Source organism: Centroberyx gerrardi, chromosome 8 (genome assembly GCF_048128805.1).
Source record: "Centroberyx gerrardi isolate f3 chromosome 8, fCenGer3.hap1.cur.20231027, whole genome shotgun sequence".
NCBI lineage: Eukaryota > Metazoa > Chordata > Actinopteri > Beryciformes > Berycidae > Centroberyx > Centroberyx gerrardi.
The window spans coordinates 16,984,301-16,996,394 of record NC_136004.1 but is presented as its reverse complement, the minus strand read 5'-3'; the positions used below and the strand labels follow the sequence as shown (position 1 = coordinate 16,996,394).

Below are 12,094 nucleotides of genomic sequence, written 5' to 3'. Positions count from 1 at the left end.
AATCTGAACCTTTCACTCCATTTTCACTTATATCTTCACTATATTTTTCTTTTGACCGTATCAAGCTCATATGCTTGTGAAATTGTGGTTTTATGAAAGAAAAAAGCTATGGGTCACTGTGATTTTAGTATTTGTCCTTCATCCCTGTTAGAGGTAATGGTCTCTCTCTAGTACTTTGTTCTAATACACAACACACGTGTGTGTGTGTGTGTGTGTGTGTGTGTGTGTGTGGGTGTGTGTTGCGACTATCTTAACTGTTGGTCTGACTACTATTGGTGGATGTGTGATTTACAGTAATACAGATTTTAGCTTTAATTTCTCATTAGTTGATAGAATGGTGCTATATTAGAGGTGTCACCCACCTCCACATCAAGTCAGTGCAATGTACTGTATCCGAGCCAGTATGAAATTAAACCATATAGAGCAGATAGGCCTATAGAGATCTAGTAGTGCAGACAGTCATTATATGCCATAGTTTCTCATACATACAGTATATGCCAGCGGTTAGATGCCCACTGCACTGTAGACGGTTGATTCACCAGCACGACTCTACATGGTAATGAGCTACTTAATTCTGTATCAAGGAAATGTCTCACAGATTTTCACATTTTTATGCAATAACAAGATTTTTCCTAGATTTATTCAAGTGGCTTGTTTTTATCAAACCAACTCTAAACATGATTTGGGTCGCCTCGGGGACTCGGGTGCTTGACTATATGAAATCGCGCAACATTAACCATAACAGTTATTACACTGAGGTTAGCACCATTAAATCTTAGAAAGTCATAATCATCATGGGGATTAAACATTATGTCAGTAAAGAACAGTCTTTCTCTGCACACAGTGCTTCCAAGTAATAAAAATCTCAAATTCTCTGCAGGCTGAAAACTTTGAGAGTCACGTTAACAACACTGAAATCCCCAAACATATCTCATTACTGATTACAGCCGCAGACCGGTATGTAGAGCGCCACTGAGCCAGACATCTGACTAGTGTGACTGCCTGCTGGTACCTGTATGTGGGCAGTGTGCTTTTCACACAAACCCTACTGCGCTCCATCAGCACCATTTGGAGGCACAAAGAAAAACATTTGGTGAAATACTAGCCTTTAAGTGGCCTTTATTATTACACACTGATTTTACACTTGGATAGGGATGTTGTGCCTCTTCATTATTACAGTAGCAGCTAAGATCCCACTGTTTGAGATAAACTCCCCCCCTTATCACTGAAGAGGTTAAGTTGCACATATATTCCACAGCTTGTTATTGGACCAAGATCAACACAATGCAAACAACCTAATGCCGAACTACATTTTCAACTTAAAACACAAAGATATTATCAGTTGAACTTCATCCGAAATCACGTCACGACAGATAAGTACAGACAGCAGCATAAGGTAATGAATTAAAGACAGTAACATAAAGCCAAAGTGAGTAGCTAAAGGTAAAGATAGCAAAATTTCATAGTCATTGTCATACCACGAAATGTATAAGATCAGCATGAAATGAAAGGTAGGTAAAACACTAAAATGCAAATGAGATGATTCATAGGCCTTGAGGTACGTCAACTGTGATTTCCAATAAAAAAAGAAAATCAAGCTCTATTCTGGGATGCAGATTTGTTCCAACTCAAAAGAGGTTATAAAAGAGCAAAAATTGCATGTTTTAAATTGTATTGTGTTTGCTTACTTACCACAAAAGGAGACGATATGGCTGCTGTCTTCATGAACAAATTTCCTGGTGACAGCTTCCTCCATAATCTGCTTCACCTGTGAATGACATGGCAGATGCCGGATGACTCATCCATTAATATGCTACAACTGGCATACAAACAATGCGTTAGGGTGTGTTGGTGAGAGTTTGAGTGAGCGGTAAAACATATTTCCAAAAAGAATTAAGACCTAAGCCTTTATAAAACAAATGAATATCTTGTGTAAAAGGACAAAAGGTGCAGCCAGGGCTCTTAATGACGTTAACAGAGGGAGAAGGGGCACGGGGGTACAGAGAAAAGTTTAGGGGAAGAAAGACAGTGAGGTGGTCGTGAGTGGGAAGAGTGCATGTTAAGTTGAAGGATGAGTCACCAGCTCTCATCCCAAGTACCTCTACTGGGAAATGGAGGTGGAGGTGGATGGGTAAAGGGGGGGGAGGGGGGGTTCGTTCATCCCTCAGAGACCCCCTTTCTGAATGGCTTATCGCGCTCAAAGGGAGCAATTGATTCTGTTACGTCAAATGCTGATGAAATCCTACTCACGCACGCCCAACTTCTGGAAAAAAACAAACCGGAGGCAGGCGGCTGCGTTTGTTCACAAGGCAACGCTCATTAGGAACTCTTGGTTTTGTCGTCAGCGCTCTTCTCCTCGCTGATCTGACCGCAAGGATGGAGAGCGACTACAGACCTATAGTTAGGATGACTGATAAATCAATCCCCCCGTGGCTATGGAGACATGTCGGTGTGTGGGCACCGCTCTGTAATCTGCATGGGGAATATAACATCAAGCTCCGGACGCAGCCACACAGATAGCTGTAATTTCCTGTTGTAATGAGTCTGTCCACAGCGGAGATATTACACTGCCTACAGAAAAGAGCAGCCCAGTCCACCTTCTACAGAAATACACATCTGCACATGCTCCGGCTCAGATACACATACCAAGAACACACACACACACACACACAGTCATACACTTCTATTAGGCATTGGATATTAGCGGCAGGAACCTGAAACACTCAGAACCCTGACTGACATTTTGAAGTGCCTCTCAGTGAGATCAAACCTATGGCCACCAATTGCATTTCTTGTCTTTTTCTCTCTTCCCCAGACAATCAGTTACACACACAGACACACACTCACTGACAGACACACTCACTGACACACACACACATACACAGCTGTTCGCTCCACTGGTCGAGGTTCCCATTGCCCCGTCTTGACTTTTCTTCCAGTGTGCCTCTCGTCTTCCTGTCCATGCTCTGATTCAACGAGACAATCCTTCGGTTTCGTGAGCAAATCTCTTCATTGTGAGCGAGCTCACTGGTCATGAAGCAGTCGACTGGCCAACAATATAACTTTTCATCGGTTGATATTTACAGCTCACTCCATATATACGTTTTGGAACATTAACCTTTATTTTCAGGTGAGAAATTCCTCTTGGGCTCAACTTCATGGACTGCTGAAAAAGCTTTATAGGTGTTACGTGCTCTGTGTGCTTGGATCATAATGCCAGCAAGTCTTAAATTGATAGATCACACACACACACACACACACACACACACACACAAGTGCATATAGGGTTCATTTCCATACATAAAACACCGTGACACACACACACACTGGCAGTAACACAGATAATGGAGATTTCAGATTTCATTGTTTGACATAAACAACTTGTTTTTTCTTCGATGTACTGAGAAATATCTGCCCACTGAGCGCTGATGCAAGATGAAACCTAAAATTGATTCATCCACATTTGTTAATCTCTCACTCTCGAAAGAGAGGTTGACAAAACACTCAGAAAACAAATGTGCAGAACTGTGTCCCCTTGAAACATTTACATAAAAAAACTGTTCACTAATTAGAAAGCAGTCATTATGCAGATTTGCCCTATTCGCATCAGTAGCATTGTTATCTTCAGCATCAACAGAAATGATTCATACTGCCAACACAACAGAAACAATGTCTGATCTGATGCATACCCAGGCTGCTCATGATCATACTGGTAAAGCCTGCATACATACACACACACACACACACACACACACACACACATATATATATACACACTCAAGTACACACAAAATGCAGGGGAGTTGCTATTAATGCACTAGGTCTCTTTCTGAGTGCACATGACAGGATCCTCCACATAATAAAACATAGGTAAGGTTGATTGATTTGCGAACTGGAGGACACAGACTCCTCCTTGAGTTTTATTGGCTGTATTTTCTCATCAGTCTGGACTCCAGATCTCCAGATCAAGCCACTGTGGAATTTATACGGCGAGGTGTCTTACCAGACAACCTGCAGGTTTCTATGGAGACAGCATGTGTCACACAGTGTATCACTTCCGCCTAAGATGCGTCAACAACACTCATTCACCTCCGAAATAAACAGAGGCGACTGCAGCTTGCTGACTACAGTAACTAATAATATCCAGGCGTACTGTACCTTCGTCATCTAAAGGATTATCCAGGCACAGAGTCCTGTGATTAATTTAATATCATCAAAGCATAAATCTATCTAAAATTAAACATCAAGAGTAGCCAGATTTACTTTGACACTGCCACCACAAATGTACAGTACAGAGTTTCCAATAGAAAGAATTTAAAGGTAAAATAACTGTGTTTTCCCCGACAAGAATCATTCTACCTCTCTGTTACAGCAGCAGTGCCTGCTGAAGCTCCTCTAACCCACAACTACAGCCTGGAGGGATTGGCTAGAGTGATAAAAGATCTTCAGAGTATTCCAATTAACTCCTGCAACAGCAGAGCCAAGAAATAAGAGCCAGAGAGAATACCCCATCCATTAACATCCATCCTCCATTATTCATCATCTCTGTGGTCACTGGCCAATGAATGAAAAAAAAGAAGAGAAAAAGAAAAATCATCACAGTTATGTAATTTAAGCCACCCACACAGAACTATATACTTGAATCAGAATTATGAATTGTAACTATATATTTGAATTATATTTCTATAATTTGAATTATAATTGAATAATGGATGGTGGTCATTTTTCCATTATCTTAAGAGTTGTGAGTTTATATCTGATGAGACTGAATAAAACAATGTGGAGGCAACTTTAACCTTCAAAGTGATGACAGTTTGTATATTTTAATGCAGTTTGATCATCATATATAACAATAAATCCCCATGTTATTACTTGAGCACAGACCATTATAGGCCATAGTGTGCATCAAAGTTCTCATTTTTGTAGTATTGCATTTCTCTGGACACAGGTAATCCCATCTCATTCAAACCAAACCTGATCATGCATATATTCAATTAACGAGGTCAAAAACAGTATATATTGGCCTCTGTGTAATAATCTGTATCAGTATCTATGACAACAATAACAACAGAGGGTTTCCCTGCTGCCGGTGCCTGCAGTGCAGTGTCATACATCTGTGCACTTGGCTCTAATTGATATCTAATCTGTATTCATGCTCTCTATCAATATGCTAACTGGAATCCAAAAAAAAAATCTCTATTACTGTAAGCAGAAAACATAGAGAGAGGCTGCCCCAAGACTGGTGAATTATCATACTGATTGCTGCCTGAAACCTTATCCTGAGTAAGCAGCCAGCGTTAAAAAAAAGTGAGTGATAGAGAAAAGTAAATGAATGGCGCAGCTCTCTGTGGCCTGCATGTTTATAATTCTCTCTCTCTCTCTCTCTCTCTCTCTCTCTCTCTCTCTCTCTCTCTCTCTCTCTCTCTCTCTCTCTCTCTCTCTCTCTCTCTCTCTCTCTCTCTCTCTCTCTCTCTCTCTCTCTCTCTCTCTCTCTCTCTCTCTCTCTCTCTCTCTCTCTCTCTCCTTGAGCAAACACAGGTGTGTATTTGTGTGTGACGTGCACACGTGTGATACACAGGAAGAGAGAGGAAGGCGCACAATCAGAGAGAGAGAGAGCGAGAGAGAGAGAGGGAGAGAGAGAGAGCGAGAGAGAGAGAGAATCCATATCAAAGCTAAGGCAAATAAGGGGTCTCTTTCAAACCAACTTTGTGTCAGAAGATTATTCTACTGATCTCTGTCACATACGTCCTCCATTCAGTGGATCATGGCTCAGATCCAGGTCTGGTGGCACATGACCAACTGGACAACGAGAATGTGAGAACTCGCAGCCAAGAAACACCATATGGCATAACCCACACAAAATGATAAGAAAGAAAGGGAGAAAAGCAAACAACAGCAAAAATCTTAGTATTACCCGTGCCATTTTTGCAAAATTCAGCCTGAAGCGTTTTAATTTTTGCTTAATGGGAATGGCTTAATCTGAAACACTATTTCAAACAAACCAACCTAATCCAAAGTGTTAGAATCACCATGTAGCTGCAGTTGATTTTTGTTTAGTCATCTGGACAAATGACACTTTTCTACAGTGAATGATGTGCAGCGTGCTATACTAGAGTTAATTCCTTCCATGAAATGTCGTCTTTAAATGATCTTGTGTGTGCAGCTGCCACACTAGAGGTCAACAAGACGGACTGTTTCGGTGGTCCATCTACACTCAACCACAGCGTATATGGCATGGCTTGCATTTGTGGTAAAGCAGTGATGTGGTGAGCCTGAAAAAGCTCCTGTGAGTGAATCTGAGTCAGGCCTTTGCAGCACGGAGGAGGCAGGAAGGGTCTGGTCTCCACTGATAAGACAGGACTCTGAAAATCTTCACAAGGTCCCAGATGTGATTTTTATGTCTTTGTTTGTGTTGCATAACTTAAAGTCTTGTAGTTTATGAGATATTCAGAGACAGAACTACAGTCCGGGCCAGGACAGAAATCAATCAACTCTAAAGTGGTCTGTCCTGTGCCAGGAAAAGTGAATGAGTAACGCTCTGAGACGCCTCTTGAGCAAGGCATCGCTCCAGGGGAGTTTCTCAGTGACCAACACCAACAACAGCAGAAGACTGCGGTCGTACTGGGAAGCTCCCAGGTGTCAAGGTGTGTAAATGTACAAATGTTAAGCGAGGTGTTGCTGATATTGAGAAAAACCCTTCCCTGAACAAATAGAGGTAAAACAAGAACCTCCACTGTAGCGACCACAAAGTACACACTGCTGTAGGACAATGGTGATACACAGGGCAGCGGGGTAAGACACATCAATCAGTTTGCAGAGATATCAGGCCAATATTTGCCTTATATTAAGGTGGACTATATATCCACTACATCATCCACCTCTGATATAGTGGATATGAAAGATATGAAGCAGTTTGTCTGAACCTGAATTGGTTCTAATGTGATACTTTAATTAGATTCCACATATGAACGCCTGAATATGTTTCTGTTATTATGATTATCTTGGGTTTAAATGGAGAGTTTTAGTATCCTGTGGTCTAAATGCCGTTTCAGAGGCTTTTCCTCTTTTTTTACCCTGACAAGAATAAAATTTGGTGGGATACTTTGTAATTTTGGGATGTTTTTGGCATGAAAATGATCATATTTAAAGACATTAAATATAAATATAACAAAATATTGACCGCTTCAATCCAAGAATATCACTATCACAATTCAAAAATCGATATCAATTGAACCCTACAGGGCAGGTTTTATATGACATATAAGCAATCAATAAAATTTCAGAGGCCTTATTTCAAGACAGTAATTTGATATGCTTTTCGATGTTATCCTATCCTATTTAGCCAATATGTGGGAGCAAAGAACAGTTGGTCTGGGGTAATCTTTCTGTAAAGCAGAACTCTGTTGAGATTCATCAGGATAAATGGCTCTGAAAGAAAGCTTTTCTCTAATCAGTTTGGCAGTCAGCAAAAACTAAAAGGTGACAAGGGCTCCATTTGATCTCTGTTGACTTCTGATCTTGTTTTATTGTAGTAACTCTAATTATTCTTTCTATTCTATTTCCCCAAGGAGATTAATAAAGTGCTATCTTATCTTATCTTCTGGTGAGCGGCACTACAGTATTAGAAACCAGCTATACCATAACTGCTCACATATTTGCCAACTGCTTTATGTGAGGTTGATGTGGGTAAAACACACACACACACACACACACACACACACACACACACACACACTCACACACACATTATCTGTTCTTCCGAAACCACCAAATGGTTTGGCAGAAGGCTGATGGTTTGAAGAGGAGAGCCTGGCTACAGACAATCTGTTTCCAGCATACTGAGCTCTCCACCCCACCAATACCAACTCCTATACGAGGAGCCCTATATTTCATTCAAACAGTTGCCCCTGAATATGAGATAATGGATTTTTTTTTTTTTTTTGCAAACACACTTAATTGCAATTGATTGACTACTATTAGTATCACAATAAAGACGATTTAGGCTAAAAGTTGTCTAACCCCAAAAAGAGGTTCTGATACCCAGGGGCATCAAACCCCATCTGTTCTCAGTGTCATCATGAGGAAAAGAAAGCACACTTAACATGCAGCGTGGACACAGTCACTGAACTATCCGACAAGTCAATGTGACAAAAACACGGGAATCATCTGAGAGCGAAAGGTCTCCTTGTATGCAGGGGGGAAACTATAAATCTTTATGCACTGGCAAACCAATATGTTTGTTTTTCCGATTCGGTAATTGCTGAGCTGAAAACACCCACCTCCTTCTTGACGGTGCGCAGCAGTCTCTGACGCGTCTCGGCTTCTAAAACACAGCAGAAACAGTCCCATACTGAGCATTTTACACATTACAGGAACTTACCATGCATCACATCCACAAATGTAATGAAAATTGGATTAAGATATTTTCATTATCTGATTTTTTTTCACCCACCTGCCATTGTTGTTGCCATGGATTCAGTCTCCTGTCTGCCAGCTCTACCCCTCCCATCAGCTGAATGCTGCTGGTTGTACAGAGCGATGTGGCTCACCGCTCCTCCTCCTCCTCCTCCCCCTCCTCCTCACACACGCCTCTTAAAGCGACACGCAAAACGGGGGAAGCCACTTCCCCGTAGTGTGGTTACTGCCTGGCCACTGGAAAAGCCCAGGCAATAATAGGATAGCTTAATATTCAAAGCACGACAAGCCTTATGCTATTATTATTAGGCTATTTCACCAGCTAACTCACCATGATATATACATGAAAAATATAGAACTGACTGCGATTAACTTGAAATTAAACATTATTTATTATATATTATTTATTTTATTATTACACAATTTGGCTCAAGGCCTTACATATCCTAATCAGTTTGTTTGATTAAGACTAGTGTTGAGAGAAGGTTAAATGATATCCTGGATAAATTACACTACGAAACAAACCACATAACATAAACAGGTTCTCCCTGTTTCCTCCCTGTTACTACAGTTCCCCAATCAAACAAACGTTTAATCTTCATGCCATCTTGTGGTCAAGATATGAACAAACTGTTCGGCCGGCAAAATCTCATGATGCAGATACCTGCAAACCACATGGATTTATAGATAATCCTGTCGACTGCAGTTACAGCAGGTTGAGTCCAGAATTAACGTCGCATGAATGGGATTTGTGTGATTTGGTCAAATCATTCAGTAGCATCGTCTATTCATGCATTGCGTTGCTTTTTGTCTGCATAATCTGTCTCCTGTTATGACAATCAACCATTTTATCAGGCTCTTGATGCCTGTAATCCAAGGCCAAATTTATGAAGATTCACATCCATTGGGGTATTTAAGTACTGTACTTTACTACAGTTTGGATGCACTTTACTCCACTGCTTCAAATACGACCCTCCAGGCCATTTATTGAACACTTGCTATTGCTAGTCGCATTGAAGAAAAACACTTTGTTTTCAAAACATAGGACATATAGGTCAAGTTTCAGGGCAAGCAATGAAAGTGAGCATAACAAGAGCACCAACCCCCTCTGTTTAACTTATAGGAGACCTAGGTAAACTGCTTCCATACATTAAAATATTGAACAAACACATTTATTTTGATACGTACAGTCATTTGAAAGATTTACTTCAATACATTTGTTTAAGTAAAATGTATACATGTGCCAAATAACTTATTCTATAAAGCCATTTTAACTTTTTATTATACAAGGGTCTATTAATTCCTCCAATTCGCTTCAATAATTTTCACAAACAACTAAGAACTAGTTCTCATATTGTCCAGAAGATGGCGACAGTGTCATTTATGGTGCTCAAGACTCCCAAAATAGGCAACATTGAGGAACAAATCTACTTTCAGGCACATATGGATTAGGAATTTACTGTTTTTATTTAAATAAAAAAATACATTTGTCTTGCCATCTCATAGTATTGTGCACACTTATTGGTCTATCAGTGACGACACTTTAAAACCAAACCATTTTCTGGGTCAAAATATGAAAACAAGGAGTAGGTAGGCTTCAGCCCATTGGAGTGTGCAGGTTCCCCAGGCCATGACTGCAGTCCTGCCTGCAGGACAGAGCTGTCAGGTAGATCAGGTGGTGAAAGGATGGACTGGTAACACAGGATGACAGTAGTGGAAGAAGGATGAGAGGAGCAGTGCCAGGCGCCCTCAAGCTCCCTTCTTGGTTTCAACACCGTCATCCACTAAATCCCCGGCTGCACCTCTCAAGATGTGCACGTCAGGTTGGATACATGAGTCCTATAATCACACTCTAATCTTCCATTTCTCTTCTGATGATCTGTGCCATTCTACTGCACTGATTTACTGCAATACACGGGCACTTGAAATTTTAAATAACTCAGCTTCTGGGATATTCTAATTTCTGCAGAAGCAACTGGAAATGAAGAGTTGCACTCAATGTGTCCATGTCTGAGTCACTGCCACTCAGTACTGTTTCTCAAGCTCACCTCTTCTATTCTTCTATTCTTATGTGGAATAGAGAAAGCCCTCTTCATGGTAGCTGTGTCTCTTCTCTCTCTCTCTCTCTCTCTCTCTCTCTCTCTCTCTCTCTCTCTCTCTTCCTCACAAACATCCTCTTCAACCTGGGATTCCCTTCCTGGCATGACTCACACCTTGCTGTGGCTTTAGATAACGTAATAGTCGGCCTTGTTAAATGCCATGCCAGGACTTCTGCCTGAGTACACATCGCACCAGCTTGCCTTGACTTACTTGTCAAAGGGAAACCTACAGAATGTGTCATTATGTCAGCTCGATGCTCGGCGCAGCACAAGGAACAACGCACAGCAGCGTTTATTTGCCAAGGGTCAAATCAATAATCTGCACACATAGCCGTGGCTATGTCAAGTGATGCTCTCACCTGCCTCTAATTCACTGTGAGCCCAAGGTAACCAGGACCAGAAAATCCCCACTCAGGGAAATAAGACGCTGGTCATTCGTTTGAATCACAATGAGGCACATGAGAACATCATGAATAACAGAGGCTCTACTGAAGAGGAAAGGAACATTTATTTACATTTATTCTCAGGAGACAATAGAGCGATATAAAAGAGGGGCAACAAACAAGGACGACAGAAAGATGGAAGAATATTGATAATTCTCATATTGACAATGAATGACAACAGTTGCAAACAAAACCAAATCAAATCAACAACAAGATTAGAAATAACAATGCTGTGTCATATCCATATCTGTTTGACTGTGGGTGTGGAGACTGTCAGCAAAATCCCTGGGCAGGGCCAACATGCACATGTCCATGTGTGATTAGAGTCGACATGCTCTAATAGGCAGCAGGGCATGTGATTGAAGGTCCTGTCAGTCTGATGTTCTTCTGCCCATGTGTGCCAATGCACATTGACAGGATTGTGTGTTACAGAAGGCCAGTGCTGTATAGTTTGCTGCCATGCTTCGACCCTCGGGGGCCCCGGCCCTTGGCTGAGCAACCACTGGCTGATTGTTTACCCTTCTCTGTCCCAGCTCCGGCAGTGAGAAGGAAGCTTGAATCTGATGAGATCTGAACTGAAAAAAAACCTCTTCAAGTCATCTATCTATCTATCTATCTATCTATCTATCTATCTATCTATCTATCTATCTATCTATCTATCTATCTATCTACTGTATCTATCTATGGTTCTGACACTGGGTTTGTGAGGAGACCTTCAAATAGAACTGGTATTCAACAACTTCTTGTTTCAAGATTCAAGATTCAATAATTTATTGCCTTGTCAACAAAGTTGATAGGAATTTGCCTCAGTGCAACTCTTAAGATGATGGACCATACACATAAAAAACATAGGTAACACTTTACAATAAGGGTACATTAATTAAGGGTTAGTTAATGCTTAATAAGCACTAAGGTATTAATTTATACATTATTTAATAGTCATCTTTATAAACTATTAAATAATGTATAAATTAATACCTTAGTTAACATGAACACCATTCGTAAATTATTACCAGACACATTAGTTAACTGTTAATTAAGGGTTAGTTAATGTTTATTAAGCATTAACTAACCCTTATTAAGCATTAACTAACCCTTAATTAATGTACCCTTATTGTAAAGTGTTACCAAAACATA

General features: G+C 40.7%; 1 protein-coding gene across 1 annotated transcript in view; it reads right to left on the bottom strand.

Annotated features, from left to right (window-relative positions):
• The window catches only part of sgsm1a (small G protein signaling modulator 1a), a 31,003-nt gene extending 22,532 nt beyond the window's left edge, over nt 1-8,471 (bottom strand). The window contains exons 1-3 of the mRNA XM_078285099.1: nt 8,453-8,471; nt 8,280-8,323; nt 1,693-1,768 (exon numbers count right to left, since the gene is read on the bottom strand). Coding sequence (XP_078141225.1) covers nt 1,693-1,768; nt 8,280-8,323; nt 8,453-8,471 — 139 coding nt within the window. The remainder of the gene's footprint in view (nt 1-1,692; nt 1,769-8,279; nt 8,324-8,452) is intronic.
• Between the last annotated feature and the right edge of the window lie 3,623 nt (nt 8,472-12,094).